General features: G+C 42.6%; 1 protein-coding gene across 1 annotated transcript in view; it reads left to right on the forward strand.

Annotated features, from left to right (window-relative positions):
* The window catches only part of OSBP (oxysterol binding protein), a 32,564-nt gene extending 4,768 nt beyond the window's left edge, over positions 1 to 27,796 (forward strand). Inside the window, exons 2-14 of the mRNA XM_046643695.1 lie at positions 175 to 383; positions 2,449 to 2,699; positions 7,925 to 8,123; positions 8,374 to 8,476; positions 8,804 to 8,858; positions 9,040 to 9,171; positions 14,039 to 14,284; positions 14,552 to 14,672; positions 22,284 to 22,387; positions 23,382 to 23,477; positions 24,184 to 24,365; positions 25,147 to 25,367; positions 25,463 to 27,796. Coding sequence (XP_046499651.1) covers positions 175 to 383; positions 2,449 to 2,699; positions 7,925 to 8,123; positions 8,374 to 8,476; positions 8,804 to 8,858; positions 9,040 to 9,171; positions 14,039 to 14,284; positions 14,552 to 14,672; positions 22,284 to 22,387; positions 23,382 to 23,477; positions 24,184 to 24,365; positions 25,147 to 25,367; positions 25,463 to 25,605 — 2,062 coding nt within the window. The 3' untranslated portion in view covers positions 25,606 to 27,796. The remainder of the gene's footprint in view (positions 1 to 174; positions 384 to 2,448; positions 2,700 to 7,924; positions 8,124 to 8,373; positions 8,477 to 8,803; positions 8,859 to 9,039; positions 9,172 to 14,038; positions 14,285 to 14,551; positions 14,673 to 22,283; positions 22,388 to 23,381; positions 23,478 to 24,183; positions 24,366 to 25,146; positions 25,368 to 25,462) is intronic.
* The last annotated feature ends 64 nt before the right edge of the window (positions 27,797 to 27,860 follow it).

Below are 27,860 nucleotides of genomic sequence, written 5' to 3' on the forward strand. Positions count from 1 at the left end.
TACCGATTGTTTCTTGAATTTTAGGAAACCATTTGAGGGAAATATTAGAACTTGCTGATTCCTAAGACGACTGTATTTTCAAAAGGCTTAGAGTTTTGAAAAGAAATGGAATGTGGTGAAGGAGAAACCACTCATAAGCTTTCTACTTAGCTTGTCTTTGTCTCGTTGTTGCAGGTCAAAGGCAGAAATGAGACACACCTGCCGTGGTACCATCAACCTCGCCACAGCTAACATCACCGTGGAGGACTCCTGCAACTTCATCATTTCCAATGGAGGTGCTCAGACCTACCATCTGAAGGCGAGCTCAGAAGTGGAGCGGCAGCGCTGGGTGACGGCCCTGGAGCTGGCCAAGGCCAAGGCTGTGAAGATGCTGGCAGAATCGGGTAGGGAGCAAAGAACACCATGCCTGGGGAACTTTTTCTGTTCCTCTCTTATGCACAAATCTTATTTTATGCCTCATTGTCAGTCGATTATCATCTCTCTCCTGGATGTCTCAGGCTTCTCCTCATCATGCAGTATTTCTCCTAGAGTGGCGGTTCTCAACTGGGGGCATTTCTGCCCCACAGTCCCATTTGGCAATGTCTGGAGACGTTTTTGTTGTCACAGCTGAGGTGTAGTGGTGCTACTGGCATCTAGTGAGTAGAGGCCAGGGATGCTGCTAAACTTCCTATAGTGCACAGGAGAGTCCACAACAAAGAATTATCTGACCCCAATGTCAGTAGTGCTGAGGTTGAGAAACTTTATCCTAGAGGCATAACAATTGTCCTTCTGGCATTTAATGCCAATTGACTACATTAAAAATTTGAGAAGTAGCTATTTTAATGCTAGGTCAGTCTTAGGATTATTACAACTCACAGTTTGGACCTATCCTTTTTTCTTTTCTGCTGGCATCATCTTACTTAAGTATTTGTTAGTTGAGTTGAAACAAAATTCTAGACTGCCGAAAACGTTATATGTGATGTTTTCTAATATTTTCATTTTACTATATTTTAAATCTTATTTCACTTTTAGTTTCATTAAAAGAGAAATCAAAATTGTTTTGATTTTTCTTCAAGGAAAATGGTAGGGTTTCCCCCAACAGGTGTTGATCGTTGAGTTACACTGAGCTTGTTCACTGAGAGCTGACCGAGGTAGGCACCTGCTGGCTTCTTTTCATCTCTGATTTTCTTATCCCCTGTCACTTCTCATGCTGTATTTAGTATGTATTAAGCAATGTAAGGAAAATTCAGTGCTTTGTAAGGTTTTTTGGGAACAGATTATAAGGGCATGTCTTTCCTTATTTCTCCCGTAGTAGTGCTGATGTTAGCTCCCCCAAAGGAAGTGACACTGCTAGAAAAACACTCTGCAGTTACAAAGTGTTAAGTACAAAACTGGTGGCAAGAGCTACAAGATAGCTCTCTACTTGACTTGTTATGGGAGAATCTTTTAACAGAAGACCTTGCATGACTTTCACTGCAGTAGTGGCTTTAGTGTTAGATGAGCTCATCATGAAGTCCCTGAGCTCTCCTCCAGAAAAGATGAATGAACGAGTCTTTTGGTGATGTAGACTTTGTTTACAGAGAGCTGGACTATGATTCTCAACCCATTTCATACAGGGCCTGCCAATCTTCCAACAGATGATAATGGATTTGTGGTAATAATCCACTTGAACTGGATTGGAACCCTCAAGCTAGAGTTAAAAGGCTCATTAATTCATTCCCAATCCCAAGAGCCACGAGCTTCTCCATCCTGTCCTCTAGGTCATTGGTTCTTAAATTTCAGCATGCATCGGAATTTCCTGGGCAGCTTCTTTGAAATCCAGATTCCTGCACCTTGCCTCACATCAACCAAATCAAAGTTTCTGAGATGGGGCAGACACTTTGCACCTTTAAGAAGAACCCCAGGGTCAGAGGTGATCAAAAGGTTCAAAACTTCCAGTTATAAGATAAATACATCCTGGGGATGTAATGTACAACATGATAACTACAGTTAACACCGCTGTATGATATATTTGAAAGTTGCTAAGAGAGTAGATTGTAAAAGTTCTCATCACAAGGGAAGAATGTGGGTTTTTTTTGTATCTATATGAGATGATGGATGTTAACTAAACTTACTGTGGTAGTCATTTCACAATATGTGTAAGTAAAGTCGCTATCCTCTACACCTTAAACTTACACAGTGCTGTATGTCAATTATAGCTCAATAAAACTGGAAGGAAAAAAATCATGAGCAAAAGAAATGCTTATTATTGTATGCCTCAGGAAAAAAAAACAGAAGAACCACCACCCCAGGTTGTTATGATACAGGTGGGCCGTGGACCACACTGTAGACAAATCCTCTGGTGATGGCAAGCTCTCCGTCAGAGTGCGCAGCGTGAGGAGTGTTGTTTTGGCTGTGAGCAGAGGCACTTGGGTTCCGATTCTCGGTCCTGGGCCTAGAGGCATATAACTCACCTTTTCACCCCTGTAGATGAGTCAGGAGATGAAGAATCTGTCTCACAAACTGACAAGACTGAGCTGCAGAATACCCTCCGGACCCTTTCCAGCAAAGTGGAGGACCTGAGCACGTGCAACGACCTGATAGCCAAGCACGGCACAGCGCTGCAGCGCTCCCTCAGTGAGCTGGAGTCCCTGAGGTTGCCTGCTGAGAGCAACGAGAAGATCAAACAGGTCAACGAACGGGCCACGCTCTTTCGGATAACATCCAATGCCATGATCAATGTAAGTGCAGATGGTGTCCAAGTTGCTTTTTGGTTCTTTTCCCTCTTCAAAATGTAATTCTCCCCAAATGCTGGAAAACTGTAATTGATAAAGCACAGAACATTAGGTCCTGCTTCACTGCTCAAGAGATTTAAGTTACGTTGTTACATGAAATAGAACAGGCTGCACAGATGGAATGACTTTCATGCCCTGCTCAAGTGGTCAGGAGGACACTGCTCCAGCTTGGGAATGAGTTGGGGGTCCAGAGTTCAGCCCTGCGTCTTCTGCAATCAGCAGGACATCTGTTAGTGATGTTAATTGCGTCCCTTAAACTCTCTGGGTTGTGGTTTTATTTATTTATTTTATATATATATAAATAACTTTATCTGTTGGAACTAGAAGGTCTCCGTGGGTCCTTTCCACTGTCATGATCTTTGAGCTTTAAATCGGAGTCTTACCCCTGCTTTGCTAGTGCATTCTAGCCTACAGTATGGTAAGTGGGGCTGGATCAAGTACTAGTTAGAACCTTATAATACTAGTTCTTCCTGTCTTTAGTTCTTGATTTCAGAGGTGATTCTGGGTGATAAGACAAAATACTCAGTTATGGGCATTTTTCTTTTAAAAAGAAGGGGCCAGTGCTTCTGCCTCCTACCTCAGGTGGCTGTTTTTGGTTTGTGGCATACTTCAGCTGTGTGGGTACAAGGCTGTAGGTAAGCCCAAGGCACCAGTGGCATTACTGATGTATTTCAGATACTGGGTGATACGTATGAAATGAACACGTGCTTTAAACAATGCTGGTTTTCTTCTACTGGTGACTGATTCTCACCTGGCAGGTTGTTTTAGTTAGCTTCCACCTAAGAACACTAGAGGATGTTTCACAAGGCAAGTGACAAGAGTGCTCTGAAAAAAGGCTTATGCAGGGTTTTTCTCCTGTCTAATTCAATGGGATGAAATTACTTCTCTGGGGCCAGATTTTCCCTTGTTTAGGGAGTGATAATAAGATGTCTGCTTAGAACTAGTTTCGTTCACTTGGCTGCTTGGGGATCAAAGGTCTTTTCCTGTGACCAAGGGAAAATTGGTTTTTCTCATTCAAAACTTCCTTGTTACTTAATAGAAAGTTGTGATAGCCTTCTTTTCACATCATTTTCTGAAGTGTTGTACTCTTTCTTCAGTGCTCTGATTCACACAAGGTTTTGTGTTAGTGCCACGGAGGGGATTCCGACTCCTAGTGACCCTGTGTACAGCAGAGTGGAATCTGTCTGGTCTTTTCGCGCCATCCTCTCACCTTCTGGTGCTCTATAAGACAGTGCCCTGCTGCTGTTCACAGGGTTTTCATGGCCTTTTTTCCAGAACTGGGTGACCCTACTGATATTTGAAATCAATATCAATATGCTTTCAGTATCAGAGCACCTTGCAGCCGCCACAGTATGACAACTGACAGACGGGTGGTGTGGTTCCCTGCGCTGGGAAGCGAACCTGGGCTGTGACAGTGAGAGAGCTGAATCTTAACCACTAGGCAACCAGGGCAGGCTTCACACAAGGTACAAGAGACAAAGTATTTTGTCCTCTTAAGGACTGCAAGAAGATCAGCTGTCTCCCGGGACCATTCTGCAAGTCAGCACTGATGCTTGTGTTTCTGATATCTAGTCATGTGCTCTTTTTCCAAACTGTCTCACTTCTTAGTGACCATGTGCTTGTTTTTCTGGTTCTCTTGAGATAAGGAAAACCTCATAAATCATACAGGTCGATTAATCAGTAGTATATATGTTTTTTTAATTATTGTTTAATTATTTTTTTCATTTTATAAGATTGGTACCTGAGCTAATATCTGTTGCTAATCTTTTTTTTTCCTTCTTCTTCCCCCCAAAGCACTCCAGTACATAGTTGTATATTCTAGTTGTAGGTCCTTCTGGCTCTGCTGTGTGGGCCGCTGCCTCAGCATCGCTTGATGAGTGGTGCTAGGTCCGTGCCCAGGATCCAAACTGGCGAAGTCCTGGGCTGGCGAAGTGGAGTGCGTGAATTAACCACTCAGCTACTGGGCTGGCCTTTAAATATACTTTTTATGTAGAACAACTCAGGACACAGTGGTCTGCTGATAGTGAATGTTCCCTTTTATCCATGTCAGGTGAACACCCTGCTCTATGACAATTTTTTTCCTGCTCTAATGAGAAAAATGTGTTAAATAAAACACCTCTTGATTTAAAACTTCTCATAAAATTGAAACTTGGGTTTAGACTTTTCTCTTGAAAATATGCTCATCTTTGTTCCTCGGGGCAGTTCTTCGTCCCCAAGTTCTAAGTGTCCAGAGTTTGTGTCAGAGGGAGTGATCCCTTGGCACTCGGAGATGAGTTCTGTTTTCTCATTCTCTTCTGCCTTGGTCTACTGCCTGTGCCCCTTTCATAACCTCTTATTGCTTGAAATGTATTTTTTATCCCTGTGTTGTTTCGTTTGTACCATTGAGGTGATGATGGCAAGGCCTTAGGTGTGATACGCATCTTGAAAATTAACATGCTAGCGCATCACATCTCTAAACGGGCAAAGTTATATCAAAGGAAGGATACATTTCACTCAATTTCTCGGTTGCTTAGGACATAGCCTTTACTACCAAAGTAATCTAAACAGGGGTGTGAATTTGACCTTGTCAGTGGATCCGTTTGCCAGTGCAGCAAACATCTATTGAGACCATCTGTGTTCTAGACACTGTGCTAAGGAATGTAAAACAATTCAAGTGTGGTCCCTGCCCTCAGGGAGATTACTCTCCAGTCAGGGGACAGAGAAGTAACAGATCGCTATGGAGTGTGCTAAGTGCCGTGACAGAATGAGCACAGGCTGTTGTGCCACAGTACATTGCAAGTGTTTAGCTCAGACTGGGAGGCTTAGAGAAGGTGACACTTGAACTAAGTTCTGAAAGACCAGAGAGAGTCTTCCTATGAAAAAGGGCAATATAGAGCTTGGGGCCCTGGGGTCCACCTGCCTCGGTTAATTATCTGTATAACTATGTCTGTATATCTGGGACTACCTGCTTCCTTGGTGACCTCAGTTCCTTTTCCGTAAATGGTGATGATACTAGTAGCTGCTCACAGGATTGTTGAAAGGCTTTTATTAGATAATTGATGCAAAGTGTTTGGCAAAGTGCCTGACATACAATTGTCTCACTGAATTTTAGTTATGATCAATATTATTAAAAGGAAGTGAGGGCGAATTGTTGATCCAGTTAGAGGTATGGTATATGCGGATCTCTCCCTCTCTCCCAAGGTCTGGGCACTGCTGGTAATTAACTATTAGCAAAGAAGGAGCTAGAGATGAGGCTGTAGAGGAATTAAGTGTGGGAGAGGGGTGCAGATCATATTAAATGGGCTTGGTAATAGTGGATTAGAAGAGGATAAGACTGATTGATGCAGGCTTAACGATAATAGCTAACACCTTATTGAGTGCTTACTGTAAGCCCGATAGGGTTCTGAGTGCTTTACATGTAAAGCAACAATTCTTGAGGTTGTTACCATAGTTATTCTTTGTTTACAGATGAGGAAGAGGAAGCACAGAGGGATTAAATAACTTGCTGAAAATTCCATAGCTAGATAGTGAGATGGAGCTGTGATTTGAGCCCCAACAATCCAACTCCACAGTCTGTACTCCGTACTGCCTCTGAGTATGGACGATGAAAAGATGTGCACAGATTCCAGAACTATTAAGGAAGAATATTCTATATTAATTATATATTATGGATAATAATATATTATGTATTATATTATTAAGGACTTGATAATTGGATGTGGGGAGGGAAGACAAACTAAGAATCGGGAATGTCTCTTATTTTTCTGGTTTGGCCAGGTAGAAGGGCCCTGCGTCTGTTCTTGGGCTGGGGAACACCAAAGGGAGAAGCAGAGTCAGAAAGAGAACGTAGTTCAATTTGGGACCCACTGATTTTGAGATTGCTTTGAGCCATTGAATAGGCAATTGGATATTCTGGCCTGAAGCTCCATGAGTGCAGAGCTAGAATTACCGATTTAGTAATTAGCCTATAGGCAAAGGTTGAGGCCATGGGAGTAGATATTCTGTTTACCTTTTAGTTTCTCTATGGCACGGCATAGACTTTTAAGTTTCATTGCTTTCTTCCTTCATTTATTTATTAAGCAAACTTTATCAGGCTTCTACTATGTATAAAGCAACTAAGTTAGGAACTGGAGATACATACATGAATAAGCTATAAACTGTGTCTTCACATTGCTCATAATCCATCTGGAGAGACAGGAAACCAGTCACGATATTGCTGTGAATGGTGTAAAATAGAAGTATGTGCAATGTGCTATGGAAATGTAGAGAAGAGGCTGGCTGCTTATGAGATTGAGGGGGAAGTGTCACAGAGTAACATTTGCCATAGGTCTTCAAGAATGAAAAGGACTTGGCCCAGTAGACAGAGGGAGGAGGAGAGGGCATTCTAGGTAGAAGGAACAGCATATGCTGTGGTAGGCAGGCCTGAAAGAAATCTGTGTGTTCATGAAATGGTGAGCAGTTCAGTGTGGCTCCATGGTAGGTGCAGGGGTAGGTCCAGCTGCCCGGAGAGGAGGATGCAAGGCAGGGGGTGGCCATACTGTGGTGGGACCTTTATGTTCATAACCAGTAGTTACGATTTGGTCCTAATATTGGTGGGGAGCCAGTGAAGGGGCTGATAAGATCAGATTTGTGTTTTGTCTCTAGATCACTTCTTTGATTCCCCAGGTAGGCTTCTAATTTTTAAGGTCAGTTGTTTCTCTTAGTGACCAAAATAAAAACAAATCGTTTCCCCATATTTGGTGTAATTCTGTGCAGATTCTCTGTCCTGTGTCTGCATTCCTCAGTTTTAGGTGACTTGAGTTTACTAAAGAATTTATTACCCTGTGCTCTTCTTTAGCTTTCTTTCAGTCACAGATTTTTTCTTTTGATGCACTCCACATAGCCACCCTTTATGATGTCTCCACAAATACTTTGTCTGGGCCTACTGTTCACTTGGCATTTATCTGGTCCTCATGACCAGGAAAATATAAAAGAACCGTGACAACCACATTCAATTTTTTTTTTCTGGGGTTGACTTTGATTGCATCACAGAGCTGGCTGTCCCTGATACTGTGGAATAACAGGGCAAGTCTTTCCTTGTAATTTACCAGTTAGAGTCCCCAGAATAAGGTTACTTAAGGGGCTTACAGACAGCTGAGGGGAATCTCTGACCAGCTGAGTTGATGTGACACATATTAACTCTCTCTATACAGGCCTGCAGAGATTTCCTCATGTTAGCCCAGACCCATAGTAAAAAGTGGCAGAAGTCTCTACAGTATGAAAGAGACCAGCGCATCCGACTGGAAGAGACCCTTGAGCAGCTGGCGAAGCAGCATAATCACCTGGAGAGAGCCTTCCGAGGGGCCACGGTGCTGCCGGCAAACACTCCCGGCAGTGCTGGTTCCGGTAAAGGTGAGATGCGCGGTTCTTGGGTGGCCACTTCTGATACGGGCAGGTGGTTTTCTGCAATTGATAGAAGAACTCCACGTTCTCCAAAATCAGTGACTCACATCAAATGGAATTGGGGCTGTTTATTTCTTCTGGCTTTTCACTGCTTTCTACCATTTGTTGCTATGTGTGTGGTTAGTATTTCCAAGATCCTGCTGGGCCAGGTTTTGGTAAATAAAGCCAGAGTAAACGAATGAGGCTTTTCTCCTTATAGATCAGTGCTGCTCTGGCAAAGGAGACATGAGTGATGAGGATGATGAGAATGAATTTTTTGATGCTCCTGAGATCATCACCATGCCTGAAAATTTGGGCCATAAGTAAGTTATCCTTGACTCTGGGAAAACATGAACATATCTGACCATCGAAAGGTTAGAAATGTATCAGTGAGAGCATCGTAGCTGTTTATGTTTACTGAGTTCTGGAATCTTTTCCTTAAGTAAGTAGGAAACTGTCAGCTTTTTTCCGTGAACAAGTTCTCCAGAGATGTTTAAATTCATACATATTCTCTTCTAAAAGTTGTCATTCGATCACTCATTAATAAATTTGTGCAGTGTGCTTAGCATTCTGCTTTGTAAAGACTTGGCAAGGACCAAATTCAAGTTCCGACCTTTGCTCTAATTCGTATCCACTTCCCATCCGTGTAGACGTACTGGCAGCAACATCAGTGGAGCCAGCAGTGACATCAGCCTTGATGAACAGGTGACTCTTTTTTGAGACTTATCGGGAGTGAGGGACTTGGATGTGATTCCCAGGGATTTGCCTGTACAGCGCTAAGAGAAACAGAAAATACTGATTTTTTTAGCATGGGAGAAGGGAAGTTTATAAATACCAGGTTTTCTGTTCTTTGTGGATGATTGAATGGCTTCGTTTTTGCTCCTAGTACAAGCATCAGCTGGAAGAGACCAAGAAGGAAAAGAGAACTAGAATACCATACAAGCCAAACTATAGCCTCAATTTATGGAGCATCATGAAGAACTGCATTGGAAAAGAACTCTCTAAGATCCCCATGCCGGTGAGGTTCTTGCATGCCCAGGCTGCTGCCAGGGGACCCTCTCAGGCCTCAGTGGGACCAGTGCTGCCATGACAGCCCCACCCACGTGTGTGGCAGTTTGTGGCATGGTCTTTGTTACCCTCAGAGTCATAAATTATCCCTTAAAATTAGCTGCTTTAATTTTGTCTGTGGATCTGGTATGTTTCCAGATCACCTAGAATCAAATGCACTTGTTAATAACAGTTATTTATGAGCAAATTCCTATGCTAGATGTGCTATGGGCATTCAAATACAATATAATTTCTGTTTTCAAAAAGCATGTAGTTTAAAGGAGACGGACATGAGAACAGATAGAAAATGTTTTCTGTGGTAGTGTTATGGGAAGTCCTATAGATACGAAGGTTTGGGGAGCACAGAAGCAAAAGCACTTCTTCCCCACCAGGAAGATGAGGGCCATCACCATGGAGAAGATAGCGTTGGGGCTGACCTCCTGGCCTCCAGTCGCACCCTCTTCCAGTTTGTCCCTACTGTTGTCCAAAGTGATCTTTTTAAAATTGAGAATGTAGACATGCCACTGCCCAGCTTAAAATTCTTTACTCGATCCTTACTGCTTTGAAGGTAGTCCACATCCTTTAGTGGGCTTGATACTTCCTCCCCGTGGAAAAGGCTCTGCCCACGCACATCCGGGTTCTAGTCATTGGGAGTTACCTTCCGGTGCTCAGAGGGATCTTGTTGTCTTTTCCTTCAGGGCGTTTGCACACACTGCTCCTTCTGCCTGAACTTTCATCAACTCCCCACCTACCCTTGCCACTTTTCTTTGTCATGGCTAATACTCTTTTCTTCAGGATTCAGCTATAGTACTATCTCTTTCAGCACACCTTCACCCGTGCGTCCAGTCACGGTGAGATCTCTCTCTCTCCCCTGTGTTCCAGAACATTGTTTATGTCGGGGCAGTGGATGGCACTTGCTCGTTCATTGCACAAGCATTTACTGAGTGCCTACTGTCTCCCTGGTGTGGTAGCAGTGTATCAGGTATAGGTTCAATGTAAAGACACAAATCCAGAATATATTGGTTTAAACCAGAGGTCAGCAAACTGTGGGCCTCGGGCCAAAACTGGGTACTGTCTGTGCAGCCCACACACTAAGAGTAGTTTCTATATTTTTAAATAGTTGAAAAAAATGAAAAGAGGATAATATTTTGTGACATGAAAATTATATGAAATTTAGAGGTAGTGTCTGTAAAGTTTTATTGGAACGCAGTGACACTCATTCATTTATCTGTTGTCTGTGGCTACTTTCATCCTACATGAGCAGTGTTGAGTAGTTGTGACGAGGCCAGATGGCCCTCAAAGCCTACATATTTACTATCTAGCCTTTTACGGAAAAAGCTGGCCAACCCTGCCTTAAACAAATGTTAGCTTAACTCATTCTCATGCTAAAGTCCAGAAGTAGGTGGCCCAGGGCTGGTATGGTTCTCCACAGTGTCAGGACCAGGCTACTTTCTAGCCTAAGTCTCTACTGCCTGTGGTCTCAATTCCTAGGTCTAAAGTGGCTGCTCCAGCTTGGCCCATAATTTCGTTCCAGTTGGCAGGAAGAAGGAAAGAGAAGGGCATACTCTCTATCTTTTAAGAGTACTTCCTGGAAATTGCATAAACCGTTTTCGCTTCAATCCGTATACCCAGAACTTAGTTATATGTCCACAGCTAGCTGGAGAAGAGGGTGGAAATGAAGACTTCCATTCTGGGTGGCATGGCCTAGTTAAAAATTTGCGGTTCTACTACTTGTAGAAGAAGGAAAAGATGGAAAGTGGGGCATGGCTACAGATTCTGCCCACAGCCAGGTACTTGGCTTGCTTACAGACGTAAAGAAAGCATTCTCTTACCCTCTTGGGGCTTATGGACCATTGTGTGGTTTCGGCCTCACCACAGACTACGTTCCTCATGGGTAGAGACTGTCTTGTTGGTCTTTATATCCTTGATGCTTAGCCAGTGTCTGGCACTTATATACCATTCAGCAAACATTGAAGTCATTAATTAACTGGGTCTTGGCAAACAGAGATTTATATGTAAATATGTAGTATTTTTGTTAGAAAAATGTTGACCTCAAGACAAGACGAGAACATGAATAAGCACACTGGAGAAACAAAATAATTGACGCACTGGGAGCCTAAAAAGAAGCCCCACTTGCCTGGGGCCTTGAAGGAAGTGGTGGGAAGGCGGGCTGGAAAGGCTGGTCATTGCAGCCTCAGAAATGCAGTTCCTGCTTAAAAATAGCTTCTGAGTCAAGGTGACCTCTCCCTCCTCCTTTACCATTAGTTCCTTGTTGACATGGCCGCTAGGAATGTGCAACCCTGTACCTGTTTGCGTGCAGATCTAGTCTTTGCCCTTCCCCTGCTCTGTGTCATGTCACAGGAGGACTGATCCCTCTAGGCTGTCTTCCTCAGGCTTCCGTGTCTGCTGGCATCTGGTCGGGCTCCACCAGTGCAACGTACCAGTAGGAGTTTGGAGCAGGGAGGAAGGGAGAGACCCCAGGGTACCTCCTCCCTACCCTGTGTTCTCTCGGGCAGTGCTTTGGCAGCAGCTGTGTGGCTCAAGTTTTCACTGGACAGGCCCCCCTGAGGTTTTAGCTTCTGCCAGAAACCTCTGGCCTCGGGGCGGCATTAATGCCCCTCCTTCCCTTTGTCCCTCCAGCCTACCAGTGGTTATGGCCACCTGCTGTTGCTAATCTCTAGGTTGTCTTTTTTGGCTGCCCAACTCTCTGTCAGCTGTATAACTAATTCCCTGCTTCCTTCCACTTTAAATTCTCAGATTTATTTGTTTCCCTATTAGGTCTCTGATAAAATAACCAATATGAAAAGCTTGGCACTTTCAGAGAAACTATGGTCCCTGGATCAGTTGTTGTGGCCCAGGGCTCTGTGTGTATGAAAAGTAGTGATAGCTTCAGGATGCACTGGTTCTAGTCCCAGGCAGTGCTGACACATCTTGTAGCCACCCGTGGAGGGCACTGCCCGTTCCCAGTGTTCCTCACAATGTACGGAAGTGTTACTTCACATTGCCTGAAATTCTGCCAGTGAGAGATGTTATTGGCATAGTTAATAAGCACCCTCTTTAAAAAGACTCTTGAGGGTTCAAGTTTTATCAGCCTGTTGCCCCTCAGTGTGCATTTTTCTTACCATGCTGCTTTTCTCTCAGTGTCGAGAAGATGGTTTTGGAGTGTGGCACACTTTTTCAGTTGAGATGGGGTAGGAGTGTTCTGATGTTGGTCCTGTGGTCTTCGTTCATTGGGAAATTTCCACAGAGAAATGCTTGGTATATTTCTCAGAGAAAAAGCATTCTCTTGTATATTATTTTTAGAAATGTATAAATGCATAGAAAGAAACATGAAATAATGGTTATCTTTGGGTGATGGCATTTCAAGTAAATTTTTTCCTTTATACGTTGTTTTCAAGGTTTGTCATAGTGAAAATTATAAGGTATTTCATAATTGGGAGGACAGTAAATATTAGAGTAGTATGTGGCTCAGAGATTGGTGGGTAGGAGGTTGGACAAAATGCAGAAAAAGAGGTGGGACCATAGGAAAGAAAAGTGTTTTTGTTTGTTTTTTTTAACTGAAATTTTGCTTTAGGCTATCTCCATTCAAAAGAAAGGCAGTTTTTTCCTTCCTTCCTCTATTCTCTGGACTCAGAACTCACACTAGTGATATTCAGGCTTGTTGAGCTATACTGCTGATTAAATAAGCTTTATGGGCTAGCCTGGGAACCTAACCTCTTCTTAGAGTATTTTTTTTTCATGTTTTTTTCTATTTCATTTTTTATTGAGGTTATGATAGTTTACAACCTTGTGAAATTTCAGTTGTACATTATTATTTGTCAGTCATATTACAGGTGCACCACTTCACCCCTTGTGCCCATCCTCCCAACCACCCTTTCCCCTGGTAACCACTAATCTGTTCTTAGAGTAATTTTTTAAGTAGTAAAGTCATCTTGAATTCCAAACAGTCAGCTTAGAAGCTAACATTTTCTTTTTCAGAGGGAGGGTGGGGACAGGAGACAGTATCTCTTGTGTTCTCTTCTCTACACCCAGTGGGCAATATAGGGTCTGGGACACATGAGGGCTCCGTAAATGTTTGTGGAATGAATAACTGCATACACAAATGACTGGACAACTTCTCCCCGACAGAATGCACACATGCCCACACACATACACACTTCATCCTGCAGTTGAGTACCGTCAGTTGGCTCTAAAACTAGAAAGGTAGAAACACTCACAGCCCCTTCTCAGCCCCATCACCAGCACTCCAGCTCCAGAAGCACAACTGTCCAGCCTCAGGAAGACATCAACATCCTGGCCTGATGCAGAACTGAACTGATGCTTAGCACTCGTCTGGTCCAGGAGTGGAAGCTAACTTGTGTAATGTGTCTTTTTCACTAGTCCAGATGGGCCTGTACTTATCACTTACTATCCCTTCTTTCCTCCCTCAAGAATGTTAAGTAGTTAGCTTCCTCTCTGGGTATGCTTGTGCTAAAATACATTTCCTCTTTTATTCATTCATTCCGTATCTATTCAATGACAGTCTCCTCTAGGCTGGGCACTGATGGTTCTTAGATATGCAGCAGTGAACAGAAGAGGCACGGTTCCCATCCCAAAGAGCTTACAGTTTTTGAAATAAATGAAAATGGTGATTTCTGCTACTCACTTACGTGAACGGTTGACCAGAGAGAAGGAGTTGCTTTCACGTCAGATCTTAGAGCTGCTCTACTGAGCAAAAGGCCTCTTCTCTTCCAGTGATTTGCTTTATCATCTCGATATGGTTCTCCACCTGCAGAAAAATTAAACTGTCTCTTATAGATGTGTGGGCCAAGTTTTTAAATCTGTTCTTTTCCTGACAGGTGAACTTTAATGAGCCCTTATCCATGCTTCAGCGCCTTACTGAAGATCTGGAATACCATGAGCTGTTAGACCGAGCTGCAAAATGTGAGAACTCTCTAGAACAGCTCTGTTATGTTGCAGCTTTCACCGTGTCCTCCTATTCCACTACTGTCTTCCGTACCAGCAAGCCATTCAACCCACTCCTTGGGGAGACCTTTGAGCTGGACCGATTAGAGGAGAATGGGTACCGATCCCTCTGTGAGCAGGTAAGGGAGCTTCGGGACTGTGATGTGTTTCCTTTTTGAAGAAAGGGATGATTTCTTGGTTGATCCTCCTGGGTGTCACATTTGCAGAAATTCCAGTCCCTGTCATCCCAGACTGCCATCTTTTCCTTCAGGGCTGCAACACTGGAGGCTGTACTGTTGTGGGTGTAAATATGTCCTGTGAATTTTGGGTGTTTATCACCAAGAAATAGGCAGTATCTTTCCCTTCTTCTTTCCTCCTTTTTAATTTGAACCACTGATTTCTTCAAGGTGAGTCATCATCCCCCTGCTGCCGCGCACCATGCTGAGTCCAAAAATGGCTGGACATTGCGTCAGGAAATCAAAATCACCAGCAAGTTTCGAGGCAAATACCTCTCCATTATGCCCCTCGGTAAGGCCACCATCTTTGTAAGAATTAGTGCTCCAGGAGTGAAAGATTTTCTGGCATGATAGAGGAGGTCACTGGTGTAGGAGTCAGGAGATTGGAGGTCTGATTTGGGCTCTGAACATTACTAGTTAGCTCTGTGCAGGTCGTTTAATTCTCAGCTATCGAATGAGTGAGGAGGCACAAGACTCTTTAAGGACCCACCCAGCCATAAATTCTTTGTGTTCTTAGCTATATTTAATGCGTCATTAAGTACTATTTTAGAATATAAATTCTAGCATGCATTTTTTAAACTTTATCTCTTAACTGGTGTTTCCCCTGTTATCCTAGCAATCAGGTTCTCTGTATAAATCAGAACTCTCCTGACTGTAAGATCAGGTTTCTCAGCTAGCCCCTCCCCCTTCTCCTCTCCTTCCCCTCCTCTCTTCCTCTACCCGATGGGTTAGGTATCATTTATGTAATGGCTGAACTCCAGGTAAGATGAAACTTTATTTTAAAAGATCTTACTGGATTACAAGTTAATTTTGCACCATGATCAAAAGATCACCCCTGGGAATAAAATCCTAATATGCAGTGTTGGAAGGTCTATACTTTAGGGAAAATGAGATTATTCATGGATTAGAGATTCTTGATGCTCTTTTGAACAAGAGCAGCCACATTTGACCATGTATGTACTGAAGAGTGAATGCTGGTCTACAGCAAAAGAAACAAAGTGGAGAGAGAGAAACCAAGTACCTCCCTAGAGACAGGGCAGACAGGAGCTGCCTGAGCTCCTGATGGCTTCCATTTCCTGCTTCTAGTCTTTCATGAGGCCTAGCTGCAGTGCTTGGTTATTGCAGTATAGTCTTCTTCTTTAATAAATTCTCCTTTTTCTCAGGAACACCAAATGTAGCAAGTATAGTACAAACTAAAAATTAGCCCCCCAAAAATCAAGAATGTTTGTAATGTATTAAGAGAAACTGGAGTGTTAACGCTATCACTTAAATGAAGAGAAGACTAGGTGATTTTGGTCTCGATCTTTACTGAGGACCTTTAAAAACGTCCTAATTACTTAACTGTCTTTGAAGCAAATAATTTTAGAAATATTAGGTTGAGTAGTAGTTGCCTGGGATGTCCACACCTCATCTGCAGAACTGGGATGTCAGTGGTCATACTGCCCGACGACTTTCACCCATGGGGAAGAGTTTCAGGGGACCCCTGGGGATCTCTAAAGGGATGGATTATATTTAATTCTAAGGAGAGTTGTATACATTTAAAAAATAGCGATAAACCTAACTCAACAATGATGTGCTGTACATTTTCTCTATACTTCGACTAGAAGGATTAAATTCTGTATCTATGTAGAATTTTATATTTGTATCTATAATTCTTTGAGGGGTGAATAACTATTTGAACATGATATAAGTGGGGGATCTAATTTTTTGGAGTTAAAAAATATCTTTGATAGGATTCCATTCCTGTGATTGTTTAGGAGTCGGGTCACCAGGATGTGCTGTGTTAAGTGCCTCCGTATGTTAGATACTAAGTACCTGCCATGGACTAGGTGTGTTCTGGGTGCTTGGGAAGTGTAAGTGAAGAAAACAGATCCCAGCCTTCACAGGGAGATTAAACAAAGAGTTGACTTAGTGACAGGAAATGGAATATAGAAGTATAAAAATTGGGATTTCCAGACATTGGCCCTGGAGATGGCTGAATTTAATATTTTTGGATCAGTAACTTGGAAGAAGAATCATGCAGTGAAATTTTCACATTTGCAGTGGCACTCAGCTCTCAGAGGGTAACTTGTTAAGCCAATAGATGTTACTGAAAAAAGACATGTGGACAGGGTTGAGAACGAGTAGACAGATAGATGGTTTTTTGAGGTGGTGGCCGGGAGTCTGTCTCCCTGTAAAATACACTAAAAAGGTTAGAATTCTTGCAATCTGGAAAGAAGAAAGCTTCTAGAAAATATAATTGGAGTTTGAAAAATGATGAAGACTATGGTAAAGGATGAATGTGAATTTACTCCTCAACTCCCAGAGTATTGGAACTAGGTGTTAGCCTTGAAGTTTAAAGAAAGACATTTAAATAAGAGTATTATTTCATAGTTTTGGAGTTCTCTAACTCAAGAAGAATCACAATTTTGGATATGAATGAAACAACCATTCAGCCTATTGATCTCTTGTCCGTGACACTACTGGGCCCTGTGGACCTTGAATTTGCACTTTTGACTAAACTTTCTGCTTATATATTTTATCCATTCTTCCAGTTTCTATTTTTTGACTAGGATGATTAATCCAGGGGCCGGCCCCGTGGCTGAGTGGTTAAGTTCACGCGCTCCACTTCAGCAGCCCAGGGTTTCACCGGTTCAGATCCTGGGCGCAGACATGGCACCACTCATCAGGCCACATTGAGGTGGCGTCCCATGTGGCACAACTAGAAGGACCCACAACTAAAATGTACAACTATATATTAGGGGGATTTGGAGAGAAAAAGCAGAAAAAAAAAAAAGAAGATTGGCACCTGAGCTAACAACTGTTGCCAATCTTTTAAAAAAAAAAAAAGAATGATTAATCCATTTATATTTATTACTGATTAGGTAGGATTTACATTTGCCATTTTGGTTTTTTTTTTTTCTGTATATGTTATGTCTTTTTTTCCCTGTATTCCTCCATTAGTTCCTTCTTTTGTGTTAAATAGGTATTTTTCTAGTTTACCATTTTAATTCCCTTTTACTATATTTTAAAGGCATTTTTGTAGTGGTTACCCTGGGTATTACAATTAACATCTTCTAATAATCTAGATCAGATTAATATCAACTTAATTTTAATAGTATACAAAAACTTTGCACTATCAGATCTGTTACCTTTCCTTCCTTTGTGCTTTTATTTTCATACAATTTTTTTTTCTTTGAGGAAGATTAACCTTGAGCTAATATCTGCTGCCGATCCTCTTCTTTTTTGCTGAGGAAGACTAGCCCTGAGCTAACATCCATGCCCATCTTCCTCTGCTTTATATGTGGGACTCCTGCCGCAGCATGGCTTGATGTGCGGTGTGTAGATCAGCACCCAGGATCCGAATCGGCAAACCCTGGGCTGCTGAAGTGGAATGTGCGAACTTAACTGCTGCGCCACTGGGCTGGCCCTGACAAATTGTATTTTTATACATTATAATCCCATCAACATAGTTTTTTAACTGTTGCTTCTTATAGTTGTCTTTTAAATCATATAGGAGAAAAAAACTTGCAAGCAAAACTACATTTATGTTGTCTTTTACATAGCTTAGCTGCAGTCACCTCCACTGTCTCCTTATTTCTTACTGTAGATTTAAGTTACTGTCCAGTCTCCTTTCATTTCAGCCTGAAGGAATTCCTTTCCTATTTCTTGAAGGGCAGATGTGCTATCCATGAAGTCTTTCAGTTTTTGTTTATTTAGGAATGTCTTAAGTTCTCCTTTGTTTATAAAGGATAGTTTTACTGGATGTAGAATTCTTGACTTGACAGTCTTTTTCTTTCAGCATTTTGAATATGTCATCCCACTGCCTTCTGTCCTCTGTGGTTTCTGATAAACTTATTGAGGACCATTTATATGATGCACAACTTCTCTTTCACTGCTTTCAGGCTTCTCTCTTTATCTTTGTCTTTCAATTGTTTGATTATGATGGGTTTCCGTGTGGTGGTCTTTGAGTTTATCCTAGTTCATTGAGCTTCTTGGATGTGCAGATTAGTGGTTTTCATCAAGTTTGGAGTATTTTTGGCCATTATTTCTTCAGTTGCTCCAACTGCTATCACTGCATCAGGCAGCTTCTGGGTTAAACAATTGCCACTGATTGTTTTGATGATCACCCCAGGGCAAAGGCTGTTGGAGGTGAGCAGGTGCTGAGTCAGGTCCTGCGGGAGTGGGAGTTTACAGGGAACACCAGATAGGTCAGATAATGACAATTCTTTGGAGATGAGGCTTTGGGGGAGCTTCATACTGTTCTGCTCCCTCCAGTGTTTGCGAGGTTGCTGGCTGGTTTTCATGGCTACCATCTTGTGAGGCTACTGCTGAGCTAGGGAGAGGGAGATCGGATTCAGCCATTTTTCTTGAATAAATGCTTCTTGGATTATTGTAAGCGTTTGGTTAATTTCCAGAGTTCTGAAAAAGTCGACTCTGATAATTTTTGCTAGTGTGTTCTTGTTGCTTTTATTGAAGAGTAGATATATGGAAGTCCTTACTCCACCATTCTGGAAGTGGCTCTCTTTCCCTGTGTATGTTTTAAATGGCTCAGTTTTTAGACCTTTAGCTTATTGTCAAGTTTTCAAGACATAAACATTATATTAAGAAAGGCAGTCATAGGGTGTTGTTCTCCCAGTATCCCTGTGAGCTGGAAGGGACACTGTGCAGAGCAGCAGGCTCATGATCAGGATGGGATACAGAGGTATGGTGTTGGGCTGTACAGATGGATGTTCTGATGTTATTTTGAGGTGCAGCTCTTGCACTCACTGGCTGTGTAACCTTGGGCAAATTCCTTCACTTCTCCGAGCTCAGAGTCTTCATTGGTAAAATGGGGATGTGGTACACTGAATAATGCCCCCATTCCCCAAAATACATCCACATCCTATTCCCTGGGACCTGTGAATATGTCACTTTACATAGTGAAAAGAACTTCATAGGTGTGGTTAAGTTAAGGATCTCAAGATGGGGAGATAATCCTGGCTTATTCTGTGGGCCAAATATAATCTCAAGGGTTTCTGTAAGAGGGAGGCTGGAGGATCAGAGTCATTGACAACAGAAGCAAGAAGTTTAAGTGATCCTAGGAAGGGACCATAAGCCAAAGAATGCAGGTGGCCTCTAGTAGCTGGAAAAGGCAAGAAAATGGATTCTGTCCTAAAGCCTTCAGAAGGACATAGCCCTTCTGACACCTTGATTTTAGACTTCTAACTCCAGAACTGTAAGAGAATAAATTGTGTTGTTTTAAGTCACAAAGTTTGTGGCAGTTGGCTCCAGCAGCAATAGGGGATGATAGTGCCTGCATCTGAGCTATCAACAGATATTTGAGTGCCCACTAGATGCCAGAAACAATTCTAGGTGCTATGCGTACAATGGTGAAAAATGCCACTTTGCCCTCATTTAGCTTGCATTCTTTTCTTAAGTAGACAGAAAAGTAAACAAGCATATTAATAATTTTATATAGTGGTAATTCTATGAAGAAAATTGAGTAAGTAGAGATCGGGGTTAATGGTGGAGAAATGAGTGTGAGTGGTTTCTTGGATAGAGTAGTCAGGAAATTCTCTCTGAAAAGGTTACATTTGAGTGGAGACCTAAATAACCAAAAGAAACCAACCAAAAGATGATTTGGAGAGAATGTTCCAGTCAGAGAGAACCGCAAAGGTAAAGGCCTTGTAGGGGGAGCAAGCATGGCATGCTTGAGAAAAAACCAGGCTCCAGCAGCTGGTTCAGAGTGAGCAAGGAAGGAAGTAGTGGCTGAGATCAGAGGGGTTGGTGGAGGCCAGCTCTCATAGGCTCTTGCCAACCAGGGAAAGGAGTTGAGTTTAATTCTAATCGCAGTGGGCAATAATTGAGAGATGTGACAGTATGGTAAGTTGATATGATATGTTTTAAACGTCGTTTTGACTAGAGACTTTACAGGGCAAAAGAGGAACCTGGAACACCAAAAAGTAGTTGTTACAGAGGTTCAGGCAAGAGATGCTGGTGGCTTAGACTGAGTGCTGGTAGAGGAGTTATTGAGCAAGAGATTTAGGATATATTTAGGTAGAGCAAATATTTGAAGATGGTTGTAAAGATTATAGGAGATAATACATGAGGAGGATACAGCACAGGGCCTGGTACCTGGGAAGTGCTCTCAGCAGAGTTGCTATATTATTGTTAATGTCATTGTCATCAACATCACTGCTGCTGTGGCTACCAGGGCTGCTTTCATCTTTTGTACAGGAAAGACATACCTAAGCCACATCAGTGTTCTTTACATTAGTGGTTACAAAGGGAGCTTAGAGTTACACTGTTACTGGAGTTGACTACATTATTTAATATATATTTTTAAAATTTTTGATTATTTTGAATCTCCAGTCACATCTGCTCAAACCACTGATTTTCGTTTGGTTTTCATTTGAGATTAACTCACAGGAACAGGAGAAGACTGTATCTATTTAGTACCTCTTATATTTCAAGCATTTTACTGGGCAAATAAACATTTTTACTGTACAAGATGTCGTTACTCCAAGTTTACAGATGAGGCCTAGTTAAAAACATCTCTAGGGTGTAGTACTGTTATGCAATTCTGACACTAACCATCCAGATTCACACAGACCCCAGAAATTAAGAGCATGGTCCCCAGCAAGTCTGCCCTCACTTCAGATGCCAGCCACAGATTTGGAGGTCCCCATGCCACCCGCACATCTGACCAACTGGGTCTAAATTCAGGGGTTCCCACAACTCCTTCGGGTTCAGTAAATCACTAGAATGACTTGGAACTCAGGAAAGTGTTGTATTCGTTATTAAAGTTTTATTATAAAGGGTATGAATCAGGACGAGCCAAATGAAGAGACACATAGAGCAAGGTCTGGGAGGGTCCTGAACTTAGAGCTTCCATGCCCTGTCCCCAGGGAATCAGGGCACATCACCCTCCTGGCACATTAATGTGTTCACTAGCCAGAAAGCCCACCAAACTTCATTGTCCAGGGGTTTTATTGGGGTTTCATTATGTAGGCATGATTGATTGAATCATTGGCTGCATGACTGAACTCAATATCCAGGCCTCCTTCCGTCCCTGTGGGAAGGGGAATATCATTCCCAGGAGGCCGGGAGTCCAGCTGTTATGAGGTGACTCAAAGCCCCAGCTCTCTAATTACATGGTTGGTCTTTCTGGCCTGCCTTCATCCTGAGTCATCTCATTAGCATAAACTATCTAGGGGCCCATCGTGTCACCTCATTGGGATAAACTGTCAGGGCCCCCATGAATGACAAAGACTCTGCTATCACTTGGGAAATTTCAGGGATTTAAAGGTGTCTCCCCAGGAACCGTGGACAAAGACCAGACAAATTATTATACAACACAGATCACACATCTAATGAGTGGTGGAGCCAGGATCAAATCTGATTCTGTCTGATTCCGAAGCCTCTGCTCTATCCACTACTCCTTTTTACTATTAAGGCTCTAGATAAGTGCTTTGCTTAATGTCACACAGCTAGTTACTAACAATAGGGCCTGGCCCCCAGTGCTGACTACCAGTGTGTGCTCCTTTCCACAGTGCAATTGTATTTTCTCACGCTGGGGCAGATTCGACCTCTCTGTAAATTTTGCAGCTGGAATGGCAGGCACAGTTAGTAAAAACATTGGAGTATTTGCTTTCATTTGTATTTCTACAACTGCAGAATATTGCTTTCCTAGCTAAGCTGTATCAGTTGTCAGCATTTGTCCTCAGTTATATGGTATTCACATTTAAAAATCAAGTGAAAAATTCAATCATTGCTTCCACTTCCAGCATTTAAGAAGGTTATAAATTCTTTTTGATTTATTGTTTTCTTTTTAAAAGTAATAAATATCCATAGAAGAAAATCAATCCATTGTTATTTCTAGCTGGCATGGTGCTCTTTTTCTAATATTTGGCCCAATTTGTGTATTTCTCTCTGCTTCCAGGTAGCATCCACTGTATTTTTCATGCAACTGGGCACCACTACACTTGGAAGAAAGTTACCACAACAGTGCACAACATTATCGTGGGCAAGTTATGGATAGATCAGGTGAGCGAAGGTGCCCACAGTGTGTCTGAAGTTCAGAGGAACCCCTCCTAGGTCCACCTGTGCAGTATTTAGGGCATGTAAACTGGCCACAGACAGTTGTTACTGGTTCATCAGTTTCTTCTAAGGAATTTTTCTCAGCAGCCCCACCCCCAGCCTCCCTGAATTTCTATACCACAAATTATTACTTACAAATGATCGAGTTATAACATGCATTCAGTGACTACTAGGACTGTGTTAGGCACTGTGAAGGATGCAAAAAAATAATAAACATGGCTCCCATTCTTCATCCCTTCATTATTCATCAAATAGTTATTGCCAGGCAGAGTGCTAGGTCCTGGGGATACAAAGTCAGATGAGATGTTGTCCTTCAAAGAGTTATTTTATAGTTGGAGATATATGACAAACATGCATAAGTTGAAAAATATTTAAGAAAATTTACCAGTGTAAGAGATGTACCAAGATAATATCTACTTAATTGTCAATTTGCTCTTAAGACAGTGGTTGTAGTAAATTCAGAATGCTGTCTGAACAGCAGGGAGAGGCTGTAGATGTGGGAATTAAGCTGGTTTGGGATTCGGGAGATAGAAAAGAGGAGAAAATGAAATTAATAAAGTGTAGAAAGGCCCACTGGATGTAACCTTGAAATTTTGAGAACACAGAGTTAAGCACAGAGTTCATGAAGGGCACGAGTAGGGGATTGGTTTGGAAAGGTGAATTATTATATGAATATCAATAAGTGTGCTGAAGGTTGATTCATGCCACCTAACACGTGACACATAATTCAAAAAAACAGTCATTTGGTCTTGATCCCACCCTGGAATACCACAGTTACAAAGGGAGTCCACAGCATCTCCGGATTGGCTAAGACCTGAATCTTAAGCAAGGAAGTGCTAGAATTAAGATTGAAAAGCAAAGAATTATGAGGCATGGGTTTGGCATATATTCAAGTCATCCAGTCTTAAGAAAACTAATCCCTGATTCTTTTCATTGATAGTCTGGTGAAATTGACATTGTGAATCACAAGACAGGAGACAAGTGCAATCTTAAATTTGTTCCTTATAGCTACTTTTCTCGGGATGTAGCAAGAAAGGTAAGAGAAGTTGGATTTTAAATTGTTTTCATTCAGTGTGTATCCCTTAGAAAGGCTACTTCTTTGGGGCTGGTGTAGATAGAGAGAGAGATCTATATCTCCTAAACATGGCGATTCAAAATAGGAAAGGTAAAAGAGAAAGTGAACAACATGGCATTACGAAACCAAATTCTTTTCTTTTCTGGAAAAGACAACAAGTATGAAAGTAAAAGTCAGGAGCAATGAAAGATTAAAAATGGGAAACACACAGGAAGGACTAACAAAAGGATTATAGGAAGACGGCATGGGCAGTGTCACCCCTGTGAAGTTTGAGCAGGAGTTATGTGTTACCACCACAGTGGAATTGTGCCACGGATTTCGACAAAAGAGTGAAGAATAGTTGGGGTTTAAATTTGTTCGTGGCTCTCTCTGATTTCTAGTGAGAAGAAAATACCTTAATTCTGAGTACCAGTCAATTCCTTTTCCTACATGTTATCGTTGCAACAAAAATCCCTATACAACAAAATGGTGATGAAACCCCCAACTCACGGTTCAGTTATTTTAAGCAGCTCAGGAAAATATAGCAAAATAATTTGGATGACTCCATGGTGTTTGTCATAGGAGGATTTAACCAATATTTACCCTAGGACTTTGGTTTCCAAAACAGTGAGGTAAGCTAACCCCCAGTGCATGCTGAACTCCACAGCCCTGCTCTCCATCCTTGTAGGTGACAGGGGAAGTGACAGATCCATCAGGAAGAGTTCACTTTGCCCTTCTGGGGACGTGGGATGAGAAAATGGATTGTTTCAAAGTACATCCAGTCATTGGGGAGAATGGGGGTGATGCTCGACAGAGAGGCCATGAAGCAGAGGAAAGCAGGGTCATGCTGTGGAAAAGGAATCCTTTACCGTGAGTATCAGTGTGCGTGCTGCCCAGATACTGCTGTGACCTCAGCCTCCGCAGGATTGCCAGCATTGCTGCCTGCCTTCCTGCTTAGTTAAGTGAGAGACTGAGCAAGGGGAATGAGAATCTTTGGAGAGATTACCGGCAGGTTGTCACTGTATGAGTGGAGTTGTAGCATGCCCTGTCCCAAGAAAGTTCAAACTAATCAAAACACATCTGCCAAAAAATATTTGATGCTTTCTAAATGTCCTTTGGATCATGATTCAGACAGATATTTTTCTATAATTTAGAGCAAAACTATTCAGAAGCAGCTAGAGGAGAAAATGCCTACCACCTGTTAATATTTAGCCTAAAAGTCCAGGGGCAATATAAAGGTCCCTGAGATAACATACAGGACTTTGGAAATAAAGACAGAGGCCATTTGTCTCCTATCTTCATCTCATATGTTCAGTTTGTAATAATAGTCAAGATTATCCTGGGAAGAGGTTAAAAAGAAAGCAAAAGAAACAGGAATAAGGCCTTTTCATTTAGTAGAATGTTTGATTCTTCCTAATTCCAGCTGAACGCAACACAAGCCCAGAAAACTATGGAATTGAGAGATGCTGGGGAGGGGCCGGGGAATGGTCAAGTTTGGGTCTCTTAATTAGGGGAAGCTGACAAGGTCCTAAGTCTTTGCCTTCGTACAGCCTTGGTGAAGTAGTCTTTTGGCAGTGTACTTAGCTGTTGCTCTTTAACTAGGGTCTGGCCTCTGGAATTACCCTCTCTTTTTCTCATCCTTTACTTTTAGGAAGAATGCAGAAAACATGTACTACTTTTCAGAGCTTGCTCTAACTCTCAATGCCTGGGAAGCTGGCACTGCCCCTACAGACAGCCGATTACGGCCCGACCAGAGACTGATGGAAAACGGGCGCTGGGATGAAGCAAATGCTGAGAAGCAGCGCCTGGAGGAAAAACAAAGACTTTCCAGAAAGAAGAGAGAAGCAGAAGCTATGAAAGCCACAGAGGATGGTAACGAACCGGTCACCCCTATTTCTTAATGTGTGGAGAATGCCAGTGTATTTTTGCCTCTAATTCCATTTTTCTTTCCCTTCTTTCCCTTTTAGGCACACCCTATGATCCCTACAAGGCACTGTGGTTTGAGCGGAAGAAGGACCCTGTTACCAAGGAGTTAACCCATATTTATCGGGGAGGATATTGGGAGTGTAAAGAAAAACAGGACTGGAGCACATGCCCGGACATTTTCTGAAGCAACAGTAACAAAAAAGAGGAGGATCCACAGGAGAAGAGGACAGAGGATGTGTGGAAAGCTGGCAGTTGTGGCTCTCTCACCGAGTGCTTTCCTCAGATTTGTCTGTCTTAACCAATCATTTTTCCCCAATCAATCACCAGAAGCAGACACCAGTGGTGGTGATTGGCTGGTTGCCTTAGCTGATTGAAACTGAAATCGACATACTAGATACCTGTGTCTGTAAGGGAGAAGTTTAGTGGCTGAACGTTAGTGTTATTCCACTTTCGCAAAGTCAAGTATTCTTGACTCTTCCTTCTCCCTCTGCCCCCATTTAAGATGGTGTCATTCACCCTCCCCTTGTAGTATCCTGCTCAGCCAAGATCTACGTTGAGATTATGATTCAGGGGCATTTTGGTGCTGTTCAGAGCAAGAGCTGATTTTAGAAATTCCTTTAAAAAGAAACATATAAGACTTACCAACGGAGGCATCGTGAATGATTGTGGTGACATGGCATGGCATTATGAAATGTGTTCACCGATGGGGTCAGTTTAACAGGGCGTCCATGCGTAGATAATTGCGGTATTGGGACACTTGCGAGAGGAATTGTTCTGTAAGGTTGGAATTTTCAGCATTACATTCTTGGAAGGTTCTGTCTTCACTTGCATAACACACCCTTCTGCTCTTCTCCATCCTCTTTGATAGCAAGTGGAGGCCACTTCTGTGGTTGGTAGGAGGGTTGAATTAATCCTCACAAAGGGGTTTTACGGACTTCCTCAGGTGGAGAACTTCTGAGAACACGAGGCAGGATGGATAAAGAGTGCTAGCCACTTTCGCTTTCCCAGTTCCTCCTCCCCGCATCCTTCATTCCCTTTCTAGCTTCTCTTCTCTCTCGGCACAATACCAGTTTGCGTCTGTGCCCCAGTATGGAGCAAAACATTACCTATCCCATTCTGATTCAGAATTTGAGAGAAGAAGTTAGTCTGGAATAAAAGTTTTCACCATCTCTCAAGCCCCATGGACTGGAGCCACCTCTGGAATAATGTGTTACATATCTGTATATTATATATATGTAGAGAAAAATCTAATTTTTTTGTTTAATTTTCCTTCTTCCCATTAAGAATCTTGTTTTTTGATATCACTTGTCTCCCTGGAACTCTCTTGGACACATTGATGTGGATTGGAGCCTGCTCTGCTTTCCGTCTGTGAGGGGCAGACAGACTCAAAACCTGAGCAGGATCGTGTCTGGCACTCACCGAACAGGGCCTGTATCCATGGTTTGTATCATGGGGTGCCCACTGCCGTCTCAACTCTGCTCTCCTAATTACCTGACTCTTGAAAATGGAATCTTAACCTCTTTCCTGCCTTTTTTCCTTCTTTTGTTAGGAAGAATATGGGTAGAAAGTCAGGAGGGTAATTTCCAGTTTAATTCTGCCTCTGTCCCGGTCACAGCACACACAGCCGATTCCCAAAAGAACCTTCTTCCCAGGAGATGGGGCTCCAAGCACCATCATGTGGGCAGGGAAAGAGGATGGCTCTGGCGGGGCCCTGGCTTCCTTCCTTCTGTGTTCTGTACTCGTTTTAGCTGTCTTGTTCAGAACTCTGACCCCCTGTGCAACCCACCCTTGGTTGAGGATCACAAATTGAGGTGCCTTCCTTGTATGCTTTCTGTTAGTGTTTTCTGTTTCTGTTCCTTAACTGCTGAGCCTCAGCCAGTGTGGGTCGTGAGGGGAAATAGCATTCCAGAGGAAGCCAGCCCTCCGGGACAGCTGGGTTATCCTGGGTAAATTAGTACTCTCATTCCTTCCCCGCCATCCCTCCCTTCCTGGCTGGGATGAACTTGAGAGAGAGGGAACTGCTGGGGAACTTCCTCCTAAGGACCCGATTCCCTACATAAGCAAGGGTGACATAAGCAAGGCTTACGCTGGGGCGGCTTTCAAGAAGGTCGGTAAAAGCACTGACCTAGTCAGGGGCTCCAGACAGAGTGGGGATTCCCAAACTAAGCTGAACTGCCTTGCTTTATCCCCCTTTTCTTCCTCTACCATCTGCACTACATTTCCGGCCTGATCCCCAGTCAGAGTCCTGCGAATGGAAGAAGCTTTGAGTCCTTCAGGTGAAATAAAGTCACATGAAAACAAAACAAAACTATATATATTTTCGGTTTTTTTGCCTTATTGTTTTTTTTCCAAGAAAACTACTAAATTAAATAATTTTTAAAAAGTCATATTGTTTGTCTGATTCACTTCTACTCCTACCAGGTGAGGAGAGGGTGGATA

The sequence above is a fragment of the Equus quagga genome, chromosome 17 (assembly GCF_021613505.1).
Source record: "Equus quagga isolate Etosha38 chromosome 17, UCLA_HA_Equagga_1.0, whole genome shotgun sequence".
Lineage (NCBI taxonomy): Eukaryota > Metazoa > Chordata > Mammalia > Perissodactyla > Equidae > Equus > Equus quagga.